The sequence below is a fragment of the Cervus elaphus genome, chromosome 7, assembly GCF_910594005.1.
Source record: "Cervus elaphus chromosome 7, mCerEla1.1, whole genome shotgun sequence".
Lineage (NCBI taxonomy): Eukaryota > Metazoa > Chordata > Mammalia > Artiodactyla > Cervidae > Cervus > Cervus elaphus.
In genome coordinates this window covers 16477026-16499312 of record NC_057821.1, presented here as the reverse complement: position 1 = coordinate 16499312, position 22287 = coordinate 16477026, and the positions used below count along the sequence as shown (strand labels likewise).

Here is a 22287-nt window from a genome sequence, read left to right as displayed (position 1 = left end):
TTGCAGGGGAAGGCCTGCCGGTCAGGTGCAGATGGGAGAGCGGCGTTTCTCCACCCACCCGGCAGTGACTGTGGCTCCCGCTGGGAAGCTGCCCGCTCTCTGGCACTGGGGATGGGCCAGGGCACTTCTCCAGCAGGTCCTCCCCTCCCTCGGTGCCCGGTCCACCCCGACCAGCCCAGTCCAGCCGGTGTCCTCCTCACCTGCACAGCAGAGGCCGACTGCTTGCTGTCGTTGTTCCCTGGGGAGCTGAGGCCCGAGGCCTGCTGCAGCAGGAACTGCCGGGCCACCTGGAGAGCCTGCAAGACAGGGGCGCATCAGTGCTCCAGCGGCTGTAAGGGACATTTGGAGAAAATGAAGGGGAGGAGGTCAGGTTCATGTGGAAGGTCGTGGGAATGAGTGAGAGGGTCAGCGGGCTCCACCTGGGCTTGTGGATAAAGGTATGAGTCACTGAGAGAAGCTACCAGGCTTCGGGGATCAGAGCCTATAGGGACTCACTCTGGAAGCCCTACTGTTGGGACTCAATGGGGGCAGTGGTAAAGAATCCGCCTGAGTAGGAAATGGTAACCCACTCCAGTATTTTTCAGTATTGCCTGGAAAATTCCATGGACAGAAGGGCCTGGAGGGCAGTCCATGGGGTCCCAAAGAGTTGGACATGACTGAGCACATAGCACACATGCCTCAATGGGGGAGCAAACGGAAGGGTGGGTGGTCAAACAATGACCCAGGAGAAAGTATTAACATTAACAACAGAAATTATTTGTCGAGCATCTACTACGTACGTGTCAGGCACTTTACAGGGACGATCTCATTTGATCCTCTCCTGGGAAGGGGTGAGGTAGGGATTATCAGACCCATTTTGCAGATAAGAAAACTGACTCTCCAGGAAGTTAAGTAACATGCCCAAGATCACATAACTCAGAAGCATCAGAGCTAGGATTTGAGGCCAAGAAGCCTGGCTCCCAGGCCATCTGTCTCACTAGATGGTCAGTCTGAGGGCTCATGGGAATAGCATTCACTTGAAGTCACAGCACACAGTTGGGTGAATGAGGGTAGGCTCTCAGGGTCTGAGCACTGATTGGCTTTACGAGTCCATGGGGGTCTGGGCCTGGGACATCATGGCACTTGGGAAATTGAACTAAATCCTGAAGGGAGTGTGAACTGTCAGTGAGGCCAAGGTGGCTCAGACTGGACTCTGAGGTGGTGGGATCATGACCATCATCATGGGATCATGGGAATGGGAAGTGCATCGAGTTTGCAGGAGGAGCATCTCTGGCCAGTCAGTGGGTAGGGGAGGTGGGCAGATGGGCAGTGGGAGGTTGGGTAGGAGAGGTCTGGTAGGAAGGGAAGGCCCAGGAAGTTCTCTGTAAGGTCTGCCAAGCCCTCCATCCCTGCCCTTCATGCACACCCCCTCCCACTCCAGGTCAGTAGGGGGTGCAGAGGCAGGGGGTACAGGACTAGTTTTGAATCCACATTCCAGAAGCAAAAAATCTGTCTGTCCCCAGGTTCCTCAAAGGCCTCCTCGGGGCCAGAGTGGTCATGTCCAGGTCATGGACAGCAGGCTCTGGCATCAGGCAGACCTGAGTGTGAAGTCCAATTGTGCCAACACCCACCCCCACCGCCGTGGTGTGATCGTGGGCAAGTTATCCCCTTTCCTTGCATCTGGACCTCCTGCTCTGCAAACCTGGGCCACCACCCATCTCCGAAACACGCGGGGGATGGGGGTGTTAAAGGACCAGCGCTTGGCACACAGCTGGCGTTCTCAGGATCCGCTCCTTTCCCTTCTGAATTCCTCTGCCTTTCTCTGTCACCTCCTCCAGCCTCTCCCCAGCACACCTAATAAATGAATCCACCTGTGGCCCCCACACATCTGCCCACACAAGCCCTTGTCTACCCTCACGTGGACTTCCACTCCCATGCCCACCGCAAGCTGAGCACCACCAAGGTGGCTCTGGAAGAGGGGGCATGGATGTACCCCCCCACCCGCTGCAAACACTCAGGAAGCCCATGGAGTACCAAGGGTAAAGGCACCCCCTTCGCAGCCCTTTCACTGAACAGCTGAGCCTCCCGGAGGCTTAAATCTAGTTCACCTTAGGACAGTATCTAAACACACCCTGGTGTTATCTATGGAAACGTATCCCTGGGAAGAACTGGGGTCCAGATTAGCATGGCCCTCACCACCAGCACTTCAGATCTGAGACCTCTCCCATGCCGTTCTTTCTGCAGACCTCAACCTGGAGAAGCGGCCCAGGGTTGCTTCTCTTCAAGACACACATCAGAAAGTAGAAACCTGACCTGAGTCAAGGGCTCCGAGAGGCTGTGGGAGGAGGTGTGGGGGGGGAGAGGAAGGGAGGTGGCTGGGTTGTCATCAGGAAGGGGCTCTGCTTCTGTGTGCCTCATTTTTAGGGACCCCCCAGGTCTAGTGACACAAGCTAGACTGATGCTCTATGTCCTCCAAATGTAGATATGCGGCAGAAAGGTCAGGGGTCAGGAGCTGGCAGCCCAGGCGGCCCAGAGGCGATGCTGGTCAGGGTGGGGGGAGGGCGCACCCCAAATCTCTAGTAGGAACAGAGGAGCCACATGGGAAGGATTTCCAGGGGAAGTTGGTCGGGGGCGGCGCTGAGCAGTCTCCTGGTGGGGGGAGTGGCCTGGGGGGCTGAATTCACTCCCCACTCTCCTACTTTGTGGGCCCCTGGAGCATGAAATTACAAGACTTACAGGGAAAAAATGATGGGGCCTTACAATCTCATTCCTGTGAGACCTCCCTGTGGCAGGCCTTCATCACCGCACCCCCCGCCCGCACTCCCCCTACTCCTACCACTCTGAGCTTCCCTCCCGTCAGGCCAGGTGACGGGACCAGGTGAGACTCTGGGCCTGGCCAGCGTGTCACCTCCTCCGACCTCCCAGCCTTCCCCACACACTCCTTCTTCCGGTTTCCGGTGTGCCTGGGACTGTGCTAGGTGCTGGGGAAACAAGAGAAACAGAATATGGCCCTGTCCCAAGGCTGTGACGAGACGGCGGCGACTGAAGCGGCGGTGGGCGCCGGAGCCCAGAGGTGGTGGCAGCGCTGACTGGAGTCTGGAAGGACAGGCTCACCAGGACTGCACCAGGAGGGTGAAGGGAGAAGGGCCAAGGGTGTTCCCGCACGGCGACCCCCACCCCACAGACGACAGAAATGGCCAGCGAGTCTGGGGACCTTGAAACCACTTCCAGGGACAGAAAATCAAGTTGTGTTGGGGGTAAGTAGGCAGAGAGGCTCGGGAGGCTACGGGGGTCTGTTCCTCCAGGCACTTCATTCATTCATCCTTCACTCATTCATTCACTTTCATGGCCACTTGCCTCGTTACTGGCTTGGAGAAGACTGGGGGGTGACAGAGAAGATGGGGAGGGCACAGTGGGCAGCACATGCTCATTTCATGGACTTTGTTTACAGCCCAGCCCCAACACCCGACCCAATGAGGGACTTGGTTCCACCTACAGCTGCCCAGGGGTGGGTGATGAGTGGACAGGGGTTTGGGGCCCAAGCTCCCCTCCCCAGATGTCCCGGTCATATATGCTTAGTGCACTGTGATGCTGCTTCATCCTTACCCCCATCCGGACCCCCAGCCAGGCGTGGTGTTCCAGGAGGAGGAAGGACAGGCCAGGAGAGGCCCTTTGGCCCACGAAGTCCTCCCCCAGGGTGGTCACCCATGGGATCAGGTAGGTCTGAGACTTCCTAGAGCCCCATCCGACTCACAGTCACCACCCTGGCACTATAGGCATAAGTCTACCCTGCCTGCCTCAGCTAGGGCCTGATAGATCACTGTAGACTGCCCATCTCTGAGACACATGGGAAATGACCTCTCCCCCCAAACCTTGACAGATGCAGCCCCACTTTCTCCGCTGATGACGACCAGGTCCTGGCCTCCTTGAAAACAGAGACATTGTTAAATGGATCTGTGGGTTCCTGCCCCAGCCACCAGCACCCGGCGGACACCCTTGTGAAATGCACTTGAATCTAGGTTGAACAGGGAAGGCAGGCCCAGGCTGACACAGAGTTTAGGAGCCAGCATGCAAACAGTGCCTAGCAGTTTTCAAAGCACTTCTACATTTAGGTGAAGCTTCCCAACCTCGAGCTAGACAGGGCAGGTGTCACTGGCTTCAATTGACAGACAAGGAAATTGGGGCCCAAGGTCCCATAGCTAGGAAGTGGGGTTCAGACACCGCCGACTGCCCAGCCCCCCTCAACCCCACGGAGGAACCATCGTGATCTCATGCACAGTCTGGTGAGGCCTACTAATGTGCCTTCCTCCAAGTCTTGGGAGCTCGCAGCTGTCTAGGTGTGAAGGGGAGGTACAGCTGGATGAAATGGGGGGAAAGACCAAAAAAACAATCTCCCCAGGAGGAGTGTAGGCTCAGTTTCCCCTCCCTGCAGGCCAGAGATACCCAGATACAGCTTTTGGTGGAAAGAGGCATTTAGGATCCCATCAGGGTCAGAAATTCCCTGGAGGTCCAATGGTTAAGACTCTGTGTTTCCACTGCAGGGGGCAAGGGTCTGATTCCTGGACTGGGAACCAAGGTCTCACAAGCCACGTGGCACAGCCAAAAAAAAAAAAAAAAAATCCCAGCAGGGAGAAAGCATAGAGGGCTCAGGGAGCAATAGGAAAGTGGGAACCACTTGGCCTTTTCAAGCTTATTTTCCCTCTGCCTCCACCCCTCAGACTGAAAACCAAATGCCCAGCTCTGTGGTTGGGGAAGTGAGGTCTAGTTTTCCTCTCAAGGAGGCAGCACTGGTCCTTTCAGCGCCTGAACCCTGGTCAAAGTGATCTGGATCTAAATCCTGGCTCCACCATCTACTGAGTGACCTTGGCTAAGTCCTGCTCTGAGCCTCAGTTTCTTCCTCCGTGAATAGCCCTGTAGTCAGCTCAGAGGTTTGTTGTGAAGAATACATGGGACAGTGCACATGTGGCACCCAGCAGGTCCTGGACGGACGTTAACTCCTGTGATGGTGATTATTAATCTCTCACCTTCCCAGGCAGCTCCTGATCATTTGCCCACTGCCACCAGAAGGACTGTGAACCAACCCCTCTTCCATCTACACCTACCCCCACTCCCCCTCAAGCCTAAGAACTCAGCCTCGCTAATGAAGCCGAACTCTCCTCCCCCCACTGCCCATTCAGAAGTCATTAGCAGGATCTCCACAATTAGGAACAAATGGTTTATAACGGATGGCACCCAGGGAGAGCGGTGCGGATGGAGGGGAATGAAGCTAGTGCTTGGAGGGCAACAGGGAGCTGCTAGGAAAAGAAAAACAAGTCTTGGGGCAGAAGGATCTCTCACCTATGGGGTGAGACCACACCCTCATTTCTGTCTGGGAGAATTCAGGGAAGGACCAGTGACCTCTGTGTGGAGGTCAGGTGCAGAGCTGTTTACCAGTTCTTCAAGCTGGAGGATTCCAGGTCTGAGTTGGGGTCCCAGCCTTGCTGTGTGCATGTGCGTGTGCATGTGTGTGTGAGGACGTGGTGCTTATGAAGACAAGCTTGAAGGACTGAACTTTGAGAACAGAGGAGCAGAATCACAGACCATAGACCTGGTGAGCTGGAGGGTTAGAGAGTTATCTAGTCTGGTGTTTTCCAAATTGCTGGCCTGGTCATGATCTAATGGTGGGTCATAGAGTATCAATTGAGAAGGCCAAAAAAAAGGAAAAAATACACACATGAAAATATCAGAGTTAATACATACGCATAAGCACTGTTTCATGAAACTGTGCTGCTGCTGCTCCAAACAAAAGGTATTTCTTACGACAGATTCCAGCAAAAATATCTGCAAAACACTCCTGTAGTTCACTTTATCAACAAGGAAATGGAAATTCAGAGACAGGCAGTGAAGTGCCCAGAGTCACACAGCAGCTGAAGCAGAACCTGAATCCCCTGGGCCTGACACGGTCTCTGAACAGGGAAGAGAGGCCAGGAGGTGGGCAGGCAGGACGGAGGACCCCCAGGAATTAAAACTCTGGTTTAATTCCAATGGTGGTGAAGGGCAGCCAAAATAAACAAAACTGAAACTTTTGTTTGCATCTAGCTAATTTTGGCAAAATTGGGATCTCAACTGTCTGGATAGTTTCAACTGAGAGCTGGATAGATTTAGAGGAAGGGGCCCTAGAAGGGTGTTTAGGGGGCCAGCCCACCCCAAACCTGAAAAGCCCTCCCAGGAAGGCCCATCACCTGATCACCTGTCCCCCTGGAATACGTCTTTTGATTCCTTTATCCATAATTCAGAGAGTATTTATGAAGTCCTGCAGGGCACTCACACTGTTCTAGACACTGGGGACACGGTGTGTTTGCTTTAACCAGGCTCACATCCTAATTGAATGAGACAGACGCTACAACACAGTGAAGTGAGCTGTGAGATGGTGGCCATGTCGTGCAGGACGGCGGGATGGTTACTTAGGTAGTACGGCCTCCGAGGACACATTGAGGATGAGGGGGCTACTCTTTCAGGCGAGGGATATATGACTGGAAGGAGCTGGTACAAGAGCCCAGAAGCAGGCGTAAGGCTGGAGCGTTATGAACCAAAAAGGCCAGTGTGGCCAAGCTTCTGAGGAAGTCTCAGGAATGAGCGGCAGCCAGATCACAGGGATGCTGGTTTTTTATTGCATTCTATATTCGAGGAAAAATTGCTGGAGAATTTTAAGCAAGAACAGATACAATCTCTGAGAGCAGATACCTAACCCACTGCTAGTAAACAGTAGGTATCTAATAAGTACTTGTTGACTGGTATAGGAAACCTCTGTCTACCCCTTGAAATACAAGTCCTCTGGGACCAGAGTGTGGAGGGAAGGGGGACAGGGAGAAGGGTCAGAAGTCAGGGGTCCCAACCACCAAGGGTGCTGACCTGGGGAGATCCAGGCTCTCCACCAGCCAGGCTTTGTCCTCCAGCAAAGAGACATAAAAATGAAATTACGCAGAGAAGGGGGGGCATGGAGGATGGGGGAGAGGAGACCATAAAACCCCCGAAGTGATTCTACACCTTTTTCCCTTGGAAAAAAAAAAAAAAAAAGCTTTTTGGGGAAGGCTGTAAATTTTTTTTACACCAACCTCGTAAAAATGACATCGGCACATTCTCAAATTAGAACCATTAAAATGAAAACCAGCAATGCACAGATACAGATGCCCACGTGGGTGGGAGACACACAGCCCAGTTTCAGGACCCCTTCCCTGACAAGTGTGTTGAGAATGCAACCCCTCCAAGGAAGGCGATTAACAAAGGACCCTACCAGGGCCCAGAAGGGCAAGGCCCTCCCTAGAGGCCGGTCTTCCCCTCCATTCTTGCCCCAGCAGCATGGGTGCAGCCCCTCGGGGACAAACCTAGCTCCCCTGGAAGGTCCAATAGTGGCATCTGGAAGGAACTGAAGCACTGTGGGCTGAGGGTTGCGGGGTGATGGCGCTTCCCCTCCCAGACATGTCCCAGTAACTGGAGTTCTGTGGAAGCGGGTCTGCTCCCAGGTCTGGGTTCAGGGCCGCTGGTGAACCCAGCCACTGCCCCCAGGCTAGCCACCCCGCGGGGGCTCTAAGAGTGGGGTTTAGAGCAGGGGCTGTGCAGGGCATGCAGTTCCCTCCCCACTGACTCGCACTGGGGCTCCTGCAGAACACCTAGCTGACCCACGGACAGGGGGTCCTGGGACGTGCCCACCTGGCTTCAGTCCTTCACCCTTAGAAGAGCAAACACTCACCTTCTTCCCCCTCAGTTCTCCCCACTGTCCCCAAACTCCTTATCAGTAAGGACAAGAACTCTGGTATAAAAGGGAGATGAAAGAGGGGGGGGGGGGGGGGGGCGGTGGTGGTGGGAAGAGGGGGTCTCAGAATTCCCCAGCAGAAGGGAAGCCTGGGGGTACAGTGGGCAGGCTCCTTCCTAGTCCCAAGGAAGCAGGGGCCTGGGGACACCCGTCCTCTACCTTTCTCTCCCCTCTTAGGGAAACTTCCTTTCCTGTTGGACTAGGAGGCAGACACGCAAAACAGGGGGGCCTTTGGCTTAGTCACCCAGGAGGAGTATGAGAAGGGGAGTTCAGCCCTCTCAGGACCCTGCCCGTTACCTTACTACCTGGCCCCACCTCCCACTTGCCCCCTGTTCCCAGGCAGGAGGGACGGAGGGAGTTTCTAACACTCCCTGCAGCTGTCAGCAAGTCTGGGACCTCCCCCGCGTGAACTTTCTAAGTCTCCCCTCCAAGGAGTGTGGGCCCTGGCTCTCCCTTCAGGGCCCCCAGGACCTCCTGGGAAAGGACTCATTCTACAGAAAGAGAAGGGGAGTCTGGAGGGTGTGGGACCAGAGATGAAAGAACAGGATCTGGAGTGGGAGCGAAGACTTGAAGAAACGAGCCCCAGACCTGCAGACGAAACGCAACTGCTGACAGCACGTGTGAGGTGTCTGTGCTAATTCACCTCCAAAGACCCCCCCCCCTTTTCCACCCCATCCCCCCCGAGGAGCTGGGGCCACGAGAGCCAGATGGGGGAGGGAAAGGAAAACCTCTTCCATTCTTCCTTCCCCCAACTCCCTGACACTGCCCACCACCGTCTCTATGGAGGGGGCTGAGGTAAAAGCCCATTAATGTGCAGAGCCCCCCAACCATTCTGAATCTCCTCACAGGATGTGAACAGGGTGGGATTTGGCCCCGGTTGCCACAGCAACTGCAGTGGGAGTTCCCAGACGCTAGGCAACCCTCCCGTGACCCTTGCTGACCTGTCACCCCCGCAACCAGAGGACAATAGGAGTGGCGGCTCTGGAGGCCCCGGACGCCTTTCAGCCCAGCCGCTCTGCCCGCTGCCGGGCCCCCCTGCCCGCCGCCCGCCTGGCCCAGTCCTCCTGGCCCCAAGTCCAGCGAGCATCCAGCCTGGCCCCTGAAACTTCCCCAGGCCCTCCACCTCACTTCCCTAGAGCTGCCACACACTCCCAGCCCTGGCTGCGCCCCCATCGGAAAGCCCAAAGGATATTTATGGAGACCCCGGGGAAAACCCTACACACCGGGAACGTTTTCAAACAGATGAAGTCAGATTAGGAGAAAGTGCAAGGACAACCTTCAAAGAAAAAACGCCATCCTAGAGGGGAAATGTGGGCCAAAGGAGACTCTGGCTTGGTGAAGGAAGGCAGGGGTTGATGGGCAGATGGCATGCCTGTTGGGTTCAAGGCATCTCTAACAGGATCACTAACCCCAGCGGGCCAGCAGGGTGCTGGGTGGAAAATGAGCTTCCATGCATGTTTGCTGAGTGAATGCACGCTCCAGGGCCCACGGTTCTCCCCCTGCCTCCTTCTCAGGGGAGATTCTCCAGGACTGGAGACAGGTGAAAGCCCCAAGGACAGAGTGGAGGTGGTGTGGCTCCGTCACTCACCGCAAAGGGGGCTGGGAGGAGGGGGCAGGAAGCTGGGGCCTTGGCTGCGGGACCGAGGCAGGACAGCCAGACCAGACGGGGACCCTCTCTCCAGTCAGACAGGGCCGGGCAGCCCAGCCCTGCCCCCCCCACCCCACCCCCTGGCTGCCTCTGTTTAAACAAGCTCTCGGCCTGCTGTTGCATGGAAACCGGCGCCTGCTCTTGTTCCAGAGTGACGTGGCTGCCCTCTTCAGCACTGTTTGTTTCAGCCTAAAGTCCTGTCACCAGCCTGACTTCTGACTCGCCCTGTTTATCTCTCTCTCTCCTTTGTCAACTCATTACTCCCAAAGGCCAAGACTGCATTTCCAGGGCTTGTTTATCCAGAGCAGAGGGGCAGGGACCAACCGACAGATGGACAGACGGACAAGGGGAAGAGGAGCCACGGGGGCACGAGGAGGAGGGACCAGGGCGCCGTCCTCAGACCCGCTCACAAGCCCTGGAGTGGCCACTTAGAGCCGGCGGCCACTGCGGCTCTTTGTTGGTTTGTTTTAAGAGCACTTTTAGCCTGAGAGTGGAGAGCTCTCATTCACTCACAGACAGTGGTTTATTTAGCACCTAGTAGGCGCCAGGCCTTGCTGCCTCGGGGATTGTGAAGTGTGGTAGGAGCCGAGCCCTGCACTAGGAAACACTAGGAGCCAGGAGAACTACCATCCCTGGCACCTGGACAAGTCAGTGCCGCCTCTGGCTGCCCCCTTATCTGTGATGTGGGAATAACAACAACACAAACTTCCCCGAGAAGGTGAGGGCATTAAAGACCCAAAGCATCAAACAGTCCTTGTTAGTCCTCCAAGGACTTTCTGATTGGGGTTGAGAGGGAGCAGGCACTTGCTGGGTCCAGCACTTTTCCTCCATATACTCTCCCCACAAAGAGTCAGAGACATTTGTTGGGGGGGAGGGGGTAACCAGAAATCCTTACCCTGAAGCTCCCCCGCTGCCAGCCCCAAAGCTTCACTCATATATTGGAGGCAGAAGGATGGCCCACAGACTGTTTCCTTTTAATTGACAATTTTGTAATTTTAATTTTGCAGCGTTCTTTTCATAGTTTAGAGCCAAGAAAACCTTTTTTAAGTCTCAAATATTTTCCTTGGCCCTAGGCACTACGCCCGTAGTGAGCGCAAATGGATAAACCAGCCCTCCCTCCGCCTGCCTCCAAATCTCCACCCCAGTTTATTTGTGAAACAGATATAGGATTTTCCAGGACTTTGGGATATTCACCAAAACAAACAGGGATAACTGGAACGTGGAATATAGATGGTAAAACACGGCCTGAGTGCAACGCAGAACACAGAAACCTGATCAGTACAGACAGTCCCGTCTCTCCCCACCCCACACCTCTCCCCGCTTATCCTGCTCACTGGGGCTCAGTCTTCTCTCTAAATAATTTTTTAAAAGAAACTTTCCCCCTGGCCTTCCTTCCACTTTCACAAATTTTCATAGCTCTGTCAGCCTAGAGGTGCGAGAGAAGTCTTCACCCATACAGAATGGGTGGCCTTGGAGATCTCTGGCCTGGGGTGTTTTGTTATTGTGTTGATAAAGGATAGGGTTCTGCCCTTTGACCTTCTGTCCCCCATAGATGGTATAGACTCTGTGGGTCTCTTCCCCAGGGAACCTGCTTAGGCAAGCTTGGGAGATGCCTGCAAACTCCCAAGGACCATCTCCCTGGAGAAAGGAGACAGGCCCTTTCTACTCAAGTTTCCACTGTTTGCAAGACAAAGGGATTTTTAAAGTCCTCAATTCTGTTCACACCGGAGGGATCAGAGACTGGGGGCAAGGATTTCACACCCACATTGCATCTGATCCTAACAGTCCCTGTGCTTCAGGTGCCGAGGCTCAGCGAAGCCCAGGACTGGCCCAGGTGGACTGCTGGGAAGGAGAGGTGGGACGGAACCTGGGTGTGTTCATTTCCTGCGTCAGTCCTGGCTGGCCAGCTCCAGGGTCGGCCTTCTGACAGTGCTGCTTCCAATCTGACCTCTGGCTTCAAGTGTGGTGGGAAAGGGCTCCTTAGGGGCTAAGAAGTGGGAGAAGGAGCCCCAGGGCGAACCTGGGAGGGAGCAAGAGGGTGATGTGGGTACAGACACCTGTGCACACAGGCAGGGAGGGGTACAGGCGGGGAGGTAGGTGCAGGGAGGTAGGTGCAGGACCCGACCTTTCTGCATTCCCGACAGAGCCCCCCAGGGGTAATGCCACCAGCAGTGATTTGAGAAGCAAAGTCAAATAAGAGAAGGAGCATCCCAAGGCCAGGCTGGCTGGGCCGGTTCTCCTGAACTTGTCAAGCATGATTTTCCCTTTTTCCCGGGTGGGGCCGGGAACTGGGGCCCCTGCTCTGTCATAACCCAACCAGGCTCCCCACCCTAAGGCCTCCTGATCCTCAGAGAGGCTGGTCTTGGACTCCTGACCTCTGCAGTTTAGGGTGGGAATGATGAAGGGGGAAGAGGGAGGAGGGTACAGACAGAGGTTCCCAGTCCGGGCACTAAAAATGGAGGCCTGCCTCTGCCTGCTCCTCTTGAACTTCTCCCAGGTGCACTGACCCCTGGTGCCTGTGAGCTGACTCACAGCCTGGATCAGGGGCCCCGAGGCAGAGGCGCAGGTGGGGAACGCATTACAATACAAACAAAGTAAAGATACCAGTGTGTGCAGAGCCCCCTCGGCCAAAGAGCATGCACCCAGAGCAGGGCCTCCCTCCCCTCAACCCTGTTTGTTAACTTAGCCAGAGTGCAGGAGGAGAGCCCAGGTGCCCGCCTGCCCAAGATGCACCCCCCTCGAGCCTGCTGTCCAGACATCTGTCTGCCCTTGTGGGCATTTCTGAGCCTAAGCCCAGAGATCTCAGGGCCCCCAGCCACACCACCCTTTCTGGAAGAGCTGCTCTCCCCTGGCCTTAGTGATCACTAGAGGGAGGGGGTGGTCTCTGCTGGCTGGACCTTCTCAAGAAGGTTAAGGGAAGGCAGCTAGGCTGGAAGCAGAGGCCCCCCCGGGAGCCAGGATGTAGGAGCAGGGGTCTGGCATCCCTTCCAGGTGGCTGGGGAGGCGTGCTGGCTCCTACCTGTTGCTGCTGGAAGTGCAGGAGCTCCGCGGGGCTCATCTCTCCGTTGCTGTCCGCGCCCACGGCCGAGTCCCGGCCCGCACCGCCTGTGGCAGGGCCTGCAGCCCCGCCGCCGCTACTGCCGCCGCCATCGGCCTGCCCGGAGAGGCTGCCCACGCCGTTCTGACCAGACGGAGCTGACCTGATTGTCTCCGAGGCGGATTCCACCATCATGTCGCTCTAGCGGGACCTGGAGAGGGAGGAGAGATGTGGGGGAGGGGCTGAGGCGCGAAGGCTGGACGGGCAGGGCTGGCCAGCAAGGGATGCCCCCCAACACCCCCGTCCCCAAACAACACAACCCCACCGAGTCCTGGGGCGGCTTCTCCCTCTCAACCTCCTGAAGGCCGACCCTGGGACCCCTGTTGGGGCACAGACCCTCCTAACGTCACCCTCCCCCCAGGCCCAGGTGGGGGCAGCTCCAGACTGTAGCTGAGGCGCGCCCATTGCCCCATATTTCCTCGAGGGGGCGATGCCCCACCCCCAAACCTGTTCAGGCCTCTCCCTCCAAGCCAGTGTGTAAGGCAGAGCCAGGATGGGCAGGGGTCTGCAAGGACTTAAAAGCAGGTGAGGTATTCACTGGGAGCCACCATATTGCCTCCCCCTCAACACCTGTGATGCCCATTGTGTTTATTTCCCCCCAGACCGGGAGCTCCCCAAGGGCAGGGCCTCCTTTCCCAGACGCAACACAAGCAGCTGCCATCTGCCTAGCACCCACTACTGGATGCCAGTCCCTCAGCTGGGCCTGGAGCTGTGCCCCAGGATCGGGGGTAGCCGGTGGTCCAACATCCCTGACCTTCCATTCTAAGGCCCTCAGCCCAGCACCTGGCCCAAAGCTGATTCGCTGTGTTTACTGTCTCCACAGGCACCCAGACCCCTTCTCACAAGAATTGTGGGAGACCGCTCCTTTCGTCCTGATTTTACAGATGGGAAACCGAGGGTCCAGAGAGTCAGGAGATTGACCCAAGGCCGAGCCAAGGCCTGAATCCTGTGTCTTCTTCCCCCGTGTCCCCAAACTGCCTCTCAAGCAGTGGCAAAAACATGCTCAGAACGACAAGAGGGTATGACTGGGATGGCCAAGGCCAGTGAGGAAGGGGCCTGCAGTTCCTTCTACATCTCATGGAGGTTGCACTATCTCAGACACCTGTTACACAGGCCGAAGCAGATGGGGGGCTTCAGTGGGCTGAGCTGTTCTCAAAGGCTGGGGTCTCCAGCTGTCGCCAAAGCCACAGTCCCTTGAGAGGAACACTGATTTCAGCCAACAAGACACAGTGGTATCCACTACTGATCTCTGACAGGAGTCTTAAACTCCCTACACCTCAGTTTCTTTGTCTGTAGAAGGAATTTCTCCCAGCCTCAGAGTCCCGTCAGGAGTAAATAAAACAGCACACACAAACCACCTGCAGAATTAAGGGCCAACAATGATTGGTCCCTTCTTCCCCTGTCCTCTATTTACATGTAGAGGATGAAGGCCCTGGGCTCAGAGAGGTCGAAGACTTGGCCCAGATCACACAGTCAAGGGGTGGAAGCCAGCCGGTGATCTTTCCTCCCGTTCTTGATTCCCTTTGGCCTTTGCAGACCCCACAGACACATGGAGTCCCTGGCCCAATAAGCGGGAACAGGAGGGCCTTAATAGACCAACGGCTGGAAGAGATTGATTGCCTTAGTTTCTTCTTCAAGGAGGCAGCTCCCGAATTCTTTCACTCTGGAAGAATTCTTTCCCGTCACCCTACTGAGCCCCTTGCTGTTTTTGTCCCCACTGTCAGCAGAATGGGAAGGACAGTGAGGGTGTGGGGGGGACCGGGGGGACAGAGCACTGCCGAGGGCCCATGGGGAGGCCACTAGTCCACGCATGCCACATCACACTTGCTCTTGTGACAACCTGTGCGGCCTCCTGGGTGACCCTGCGCTGCTGGAGTGTCCCTTCTTCTCTGCGTGCTCCCAAGGGCTTTTTACAACCCCGTCCTCCCCCCAGCTGCAGCTCCCAGTCCTGGGTTCTGAGAGGAGTTGGGCCGGGGGCAAGGGCAAGGTTGGGGGGTGACGGTTTGGAAGAGATTGAGCACTCGGTCTTGGGCCTTAATGGCCGTGTCAGCCCGGAGGCCAGTGGCTGCCAAATGATGGATGGGGTGGACACCATCCTCCACCCACCAGAGCACAGGGCTCCAGCCCCCTGCCCACAGCCACCCACTCCAATCCCCGCTGCAGCCTACAGAGCACCTTCCTGCACTTAGGCCTGGGCCCCCCGCCACCCGAGGGGGAGACAGCAGGGCCACTCTGCTCTCCCTCGGCCTGACCCTGGCCCTGACTCCAAGTCTAGCTGCCCTGAGATCTGAGAACTCCTGGGCCCCTGGGGACAAAGACCAGAGCCTCAGGGGTGTGTGTGTGTGTGTGTACAGGAGAAAGAATCCAGCAGTCTCTTCCTTGGGGTAAGGGAGAATACCCCCCTTCCCACACTCACACACACCATAAAGTTGATCAGACAGCAAGTTTGGAGAAAAGGAGAAAAAAGGAAGGAGGATGCAAACAGAAGTGTCCTTTTCTTTTCTTTTTTATTGGGGGGGGGGGGAGATATAGAGCGACACCCAGTGAACAACATAATTGCTGCAATGTGGCGTGTAATAATAGCTATTCAAGGACCGATCATTCATATTAAACAGGGTGAAGCAAGCCTCTCATTTGCATGCTCGAGATTATATGCATTTGAAAAGTCATTTCCTCAGGGTGTATGAATGGCATTAATTCCCACGTGGCCCGCTGTTCTGCCCCCTCCCCGGGGCCTTCAACTCCTTCCAGGCTCCTGCCCGCCCACCAGCACGCACCCAACCTGCAGGTGGGTGCTCCCAGGAATCTCCACACCCTCACCTCTGCCCTGAGACACCTGCCCTCCTGAGGGGAAGCACCGGGGCAGCAGGCAGCCTCATGCCTCATGCTCATCTCTCCGCTGGGTGATGTAACAGCACTGGGGTGTTCCCTGCACTGTGGGTGAGCAGGTTCTGGGTGCCTGGGGCCCAGCCAGGTAGGGGTGGGGTGGCTGGGGTGGGGTGCTGGAGGCAGGCCTTGATATCAGTGCCTGCTTCCCATATGGATGGGGGAGAAAGCCAATGTCCATGGGAACCTGGACTCTGGCTGGAGGAGACAGGAGCCTGAGTGTCAGGGTGTCTGAGCTCAGTCACAAGCAGCTGTGACTCTTTTCCCTCCTCCTCCAGGCTTCCGTTTCCCTGTCTCTGCGGGGCGAGGTGGTCCTGAAGGTCTCTGCGGACTTGAAAACTCCAGGAGGAAAACCCCCCGGTCAGTGTGTGGATAAGGAACCACCACGTTCTAGTGACGGCTGAGAGACACGGAGGGTCTACTTGAATCACAGCTGGCCCCTTCCCAAAGGGAACTGCAGGCCTCACAATTCCCAGTGGAGACCTGAGCTGCCTGCTGTGGTACTGAGGGGGCCCTCCAAGAGCCCCCTCCTCCGTTCACTTCCCCCCTGCCAAGCCAGCTCCAGCCCTGGGCACCCCTGTCCTCAGCAAAGCGCTGCTCACTGACCGCCTGCAGGAGCCAAGAGGCGGTCTGGGAAGAGGACCATCTGGTTTCAAGGGCCAGCTGGGTGACCTTGGGCCAGTCACGGGTTGCTTTTTCTTCCTTCAAATGGACACGTAAGGAGAGGGAATAGGAAGATTTTTCTAGAACGCACTATAAAGGACTGGGCCATGGCCACCCCAGCCTTCCCTGAACCCTCCCCTGCCGCAAGCTGCGGGCAGCGCGGAGTCATCCCCTGCGCTCCAGGATTTCTCCGTGGGGTGCTGGTCCTACCCTGGGGCAGCTCCTAGCTTCAGGTCTCTCAGGGCTCCCCTGGGGCGCCAGGGCACCTGACAGCCTCTGGCCAGTTACGGAAGAAAGGAAGGAAGCAGGGTCAAAGCCGCAACCGCCTCTTCCGCTCCGGGGGTGTCTGCGGGGCCGCCGGGGGCTCTCCCACCTCCCCCCGAGGCTCCTGGCCCTTCTAAGCACGCGGGCTCGCAGCACGACCGGCTCGGAACGCGCCGGGTCCGCCCCTGTCCCCTCCCTGGCCGGAAGTGACGAGTTCCACCCACCTTGGGGCCAAAGGGAGGACCCAAGGGTTAGGGTGCTTTTGGGGGGAGGGGGGAGGAAAAGGAACAGGGAGCCCCACACGCGGAGAAACCTTTTGTGCCTTTTCCGCGGGCCCATATGGTGTACTGAGTATTAATTACCGTAGCTTTTTAATTAACAATCGCTTAATCTGAGCGATTGCCATGACACCCTATGCCTCGCCGCGAACCCGCGCCGCCCGCCCTGCCAACTCATCAATTAATTTTTATTGACGTTTTCTTCCCCAAACAGGCACAATACCAGGGTTTTCCAATTAACACCTCCGCGATCTCTAATTAGTGCAATTAACAGACTGATGGATGCCCGGAGTTTACCCGCAAGGGAGGGAGGGAGCGAGGGAAGGGGCGGGGCAGCCCCCAGCGCGCTCTCACACACGTGCATGCGCGCAGCCGGAGAAGGGGCGCACCCCCAGCTCTCAGGGGAGCCCGGCTGGTGGGGGCATGACCACAGGTAACCTGCACCCAGAGCAGTGGTGGTGATTTGAGTTGAAAATGCAGACACCGGTTCGGGCCCTTGGGAAACCTAGAATATAGTCAGGGGGGCAGTTGAAAGCCTGAGACTGGAAGTTGGGAAGCTGGCTTCTAGCCCCACCTCTGTCACCAATTTGCAGTTTAACTTGGGGCACGTTCTTCCCTTTCCTTTTCTGTAGGATGATAGGAGAAACTGGACTAGATGTAGCTATCTATTTACAATGTATATACCCCATCAACTTCCAAGAAAGACTGGGAAGCAGACTGCAATAAAAGATAGACAAAGCTACTTAAAATATAATACCATGGGGGTAGTACAAGGGAGAATAAATGGGCCAAGACCTTAAGTCAGAGGATCTCAAACTTCAGTGCATCAGAATCACCTTGGGGGGCTTGTTAAAATACAGATTACTGGGCTCCGGACCTGGAGCTTCTGATTTTAGGCCTGGAGTGCCCTGAGAATTCATTTCTTAAAAGTTCCTAGGTGATGCTGATTCGGCCTGTCCAAGCCAACAGCAGGGCTGCAACGACAAGCACTGGCTTCAGTTATGAGCTTCCTGGTGACTAAAACGAGGTGATCTACCTCCAAGACCGTTCATTCATTCAACATGGATTTCATGCCCAGTTAAGCCAAGCACTGAGTGAGGACCTATCTACAGATACTGAAACTTGGTCCTAGCCCCCAACAGGCTTACAAAACTCAAACAAGCCAGCGGAGGTGTCCTGGGTGTTTTGAGGGCAACTGGTAATAACAGAGGTACAATTTCACCATTTTTTTCTGGGTAAATTTGGCATTTGTCTTTTTGAAAGTTTAGCCAGTAGTGTGAAGTTTTGGCCACGAACGAAGTCATTCTTCTCTTTCTTCCAATGCTGCCCAGGAGAATATTTCACCAGCAACGACCCTTCATTCATTCACTGGTTCAACAAATATTTAAGCACCTACCCACGTGCCAGGCTGTGTGTGTGCAGACCTGACTAGGCCTTGCACTCCGGGAGCTATGTCCCCACAAGGTGAGGAAGACGACAAATAAGGACACATGTAGATAAGCTCAAACAAAATAAATTCTATGAGTACAGGCAACAAATAAAGGACTCAATTTATATGGAGGGGCAAGGAAGGCTTCTTTTTAAGAACTGGCATCTATACTTAGAAATGAAGAATAAGCAGGTATCAGTCAGGCAAAGTGTACACTGAATGCAGGGGGAACAGCATCTGCAAAAGCCCTGATTTTACAAGAGCAGTCACTGGTTTCTGAAGACTTCCTTCAGAGTAAAGAGTCTTTGAAAGGGATACATTTCTGGATTACATAAAAAGACATGGGACGTCCCTGCTCGGTGCAGTGGTTCAGACTTCACCTTCCAAAGCAGGGGGTGCGGGTTCAATCCTTGGTTGGGGAACTAAGATCCCACATGCCTCGTGGCCAAAAAAACAAAACATAAAACAGAAGCAATGTTCTAATAAATGCAATAAAAGACTTAAAAATAGTCCACATCGGGGGAAAAAAAAAACTTTCAAAGATAGGTTCTCATAAGGTGTAATTTATAGGAAAAAAAAAGTCACACATAAGCAGGTACCACATAGAACAGAGCGTAGGGCTGCCTTTTATTTTCTTCCTTCTCTTTCTTTTCCTCCTCCTCCTCCTCTAGCTGTCCTGCTATCAGATCTCACTTGTGTCAAGGGACGTAAAGCAGAGGGCTCTTCAGAACAATGAGCACTGGCATTTCAAGCACCTGAAGGATACTTCCCAATCTGTCATCCCAAGGCCCGGGGATCCCTTTGCCCATCCAGCTCAGGCCCCAAAGGCCCACTGGCTTCGGGCCACTAGGTGAGAGGAGGGAGGGCTCCAGAAGGAGCCCTGGGGGCCTCGGCCTTTCCTCCTGCCCTTCATTGGACATCCTACCTGCTGATCCTGCCTTGGTCTCTTATTAGCTCTGTAATTAGAACATGAGCAGTGAGGTCACCATCTGAGCCTTGGTTTCTTTATTTGTCACATGAAGTTAATACAGGAACCCTTCCTTACAGGGCTGCTGCAGTATCGCTGCCTGAAGATGTTCAGAGAAGGCTACTTACTACTGTTGTGGGGACCCAGCAAACCCAGATGCCACCCCCCTCATCCCAGCCCTGACACTGGGGCCCCACCCATTCCAGGCTCATCCATTTTCACTCTCTTCAGCACTTGAGGACAGTGAGACAGAACCCAAGGGTTAGAATGTCTCTGTAGCTCCCAATCTGGTCCCCAAAGCAGGGCAGGGTGATGCGAGCCCCATGACTGCTTGGTGCTCTGATAAGCCTGGGCAGTGTCTCTCCTCAGGCAGAGGGGGCCATCAGAGTTCCAGGAAAAAAGCTCAATCCCTCTCCAGGGCCTTCCCTGGACTGTGGGACGCTCTTGTGTGGGTGAGAGTCTGGCGCCCTGGGCTAAGAGTCTCACTTCAGCCTAAGAGTCTCCCTGAACAACACACTGGGAACTATCTAGTGTCCAACTTCAGGGATCATCGAGGCCTCTTCTTAGCACAAAACTTCCAAGCCCAAGGAGCTAGTGCACACGCCAGGATAAGGACGTGCCTCTTAAAAGCCTGCAGCAACCTCTGATTTGGAAGGTGAGCTGCCATTCTGGGGTTCTCTGCTCTAGGTTCTCCCCCAAGTTTCAAATAACTTTATCTTCTAATCTTAAAAGTAAGACATCTTGGTAAAAACATGTGAAGAGGAAATAAATGAATAGTACCTGTAAGTCTACCAGCTGGAGAGCTAGACTTTGGGGCCCCACCCCTTTCAGTCTTGTCCATTTCCACTCTCTTTGGGCATAGAAACTTCTAAAACGTGAGCTTGGGTTCATCATCTGTACATGGTTTGAATTTTTGTTTCCCCACTCACCACTTACTATCATGACCATTTCCACATGACAGCAAATATTTCAATCAGCAGTTTTTAGTGGTCACAGAGGGTACTGGCATTAGGGCACACAGAAGTGAATAAAACACAGCCCTTGCTGGGGGGAGGGGGGTTATAGTTTGGTGGAGAAAGAGAGACACAGGCAAACACAAGCATTAAAAAATATCCATACCTATGCTGTGCGCTAAGTAGCTTCAGCTGGGTCCAACTCTTTGCAACCCTATGGACTGGAGCCCGCCAGGCTCTACTGTCCATGGGACGCTCCAGGCAAGAGTACTGCAGTGGGTTGCCATGCCCTCCTCCAAGGGATCTTCCTGACCAAGTGCCACCTGGGAAGCCCCCACCTGGGCTCTACCTCGGATCAATTTAATTGGATTCTCTGGGGAGTCAGATCTAGGCATGGATAATTTTAAAAGTATTCTAAATTTCAAGTACAGCCAGGGTTGAGAACCGACTACACAACACACAGCTTCACCAGTGTTATGGTCAGTAGAAACTGGAGGAGGAGGCTGGCTATGGATGCCTAGAGGGGGTAGGATGCTCTGGGAAGGCTTCCTGTAGAAGGTGACTTCTGAGCTGAGTCTTCGGTAAGTGAAGCCTGGGCACACAATTTGTGAATATATTTTAGTAACAACTATTCCACTCACAGAGTCCTCGAAAGTTCTTTCCCATATCCTGTCACACACAACCTGGCACTCACTATGACAGATGAAGGAACCAGACTTTGAGGAAGTTTAGTGATGTTTCAAGGTTTCTTGGCTGCTAGGAGGTTGAGCCAAACAAACCCTACAGCTCTTCTGACTCCCAAACCAGAGCTCTTCCCTGGAATTCTCTCTCAAGGTGGCAAAGCCTGGAGGGCGGTCACTGGAATTTCCCAGGAATCTGAACCTTTCCTCACCACCATCACCATGCCCCAGCCCCAGTGCACTTCTCACTGGCTCCGGCCCCAAAATGCTTCCACCAGGCCCTACCAAGGTGGCCTCCCTCAACACTTCTTCCGAGTACCATGACCAAAAGAAAGAATTAACAATAAGAAAAAAAAAGAAAAAGAAAAAAAAAAGAGAACCAAAGAGCCCACTCCATCTCATTAAGAAAGTAAACATAAGAGCCATCTAAGTGTCTAATTAAGCTTCTAATTAGTCCCTGCTTGTTACTAATGCAAATTAGATTACTCCGCTTAACTACAGCATGTCCACAACACCCTTGTTAATTGCGGCCTTTTGAAATTAAATTACTCCCTAATTAGCATATCAAAGCCATTGATTCGGAGCTGGGAAAGATGAGGGCAAGAGGAGCCAATGCCAAGTTTGGTTAATCAGAGGTGGCTAATTAAACAGTGCCGCCTTTCGTGGGGGGCCTGCTGGTTAAGGGGTGGGGTACTCACCCAGGGCCTGAGAGGCCATCTGGAGCATGGATCTGGTAGTGCCCCTGGCACCAGAGGGCTCCCGTGGGCACAGGAAGGGCTCCTGCCCACCTGGGACAGACCAGTGGTCTGGCCTTCTCCGGCCCCGGCCCCTCTGTCTCCCCTGATGATATCTAGCGGTGGCATTTACAGGAATCTTGGGTACCAACTCAGAGGCATCCAAAAAACACACCCATATTCAAATGTGCAAGATACAGCATCCTTCCACATCTTTCTCCCTGTTCCAACCTTCCAGAAAGGTTACTGCTGTCCAGTGCTTCTCTAGTCCCCACCTGTGGTTCCATTCTTGGAAGAAAGTCTCCTCTACCCCAATAAAAAGTACATTAAGTTTCTGTTGGGGATGGCAGGTAAGAGGGTGATGACTTTCATAGAGGGGTTCACCTGCGAACAAATGGGCTAACTTCAGCTTAGAACAGACCCCTCAAGACGTAAGACCCTAAAATTCCCTCCGTGGTAGAAAGAAGGGGGGTAAAATTCATCTACCACCATCAGTTCTTAAGCAGCTATGCAAGAATTAGATGTGGGTCAGGGTGTCCTTAAAGGTCTTCTCTGAGCTTGTACAGACCTTGCAAAGCCTCTCAGACACCCGCCCTGCCTAGCGCTTCCTAGAATACTGAAGTGAAAGTGAAGTCGTTCCGACGTGTCCGCCTCTTTGCGACCCCATGGACTGTAGCCTCCGTCCAAGGGATTTTCCAGGCAAGAATACTGGAGTGGGTTGCCATTTCAGCAAAATCTCTATGACAAAGTTGCTAACTCAACCCCAGCCTATCTTTACCCCACAGAAATGCAGGCTCCATGTTTGATAGTTTGGGTTTTTCAACAGAAGCCAAGCAGGGATATTGATGTGAAATTTACCACTGCAATAAACTTTGTGAGAGCCAACAAAGCAGTGAAGTTAGTCCATCTGTGACCTC

General features: G+C 54.5%; 1 protein-coding gene across 4 annotated transcripts in view; it reads right to left on the bottom strand.

Moving 5' to 3' along the window:
- FOXP4 (forkhead box P4) overlaps nucleotides 1-22287 on the bottom strand; it is a 51014-nt gene that overhangs the window by 20831 nt on the left and 7896 nt on the right. For all 4 annotated transcript variants that reach the window (XM_043907416.1, XM_043907419.1, XM_043907415.1 and 1 more), the window contains exons 2-3: nucleotides 12439-12667; nucleotides 201-296 (exon numbers count right to left, since the gene is read on the bottom strand). In XM_043907416.1, the coding sequence (XP_043763351.1) occupies nucleotides 201-296; nucleotides 12439-12651 (309 nt within the window). In that variant the 5' untranslated portion in view covers nucleotides 12652-12667. The remainder of the gene's footprint in view (nucleotides 1-200; nucleotides 297-12438; nucleotides 12668-22287) is intronic.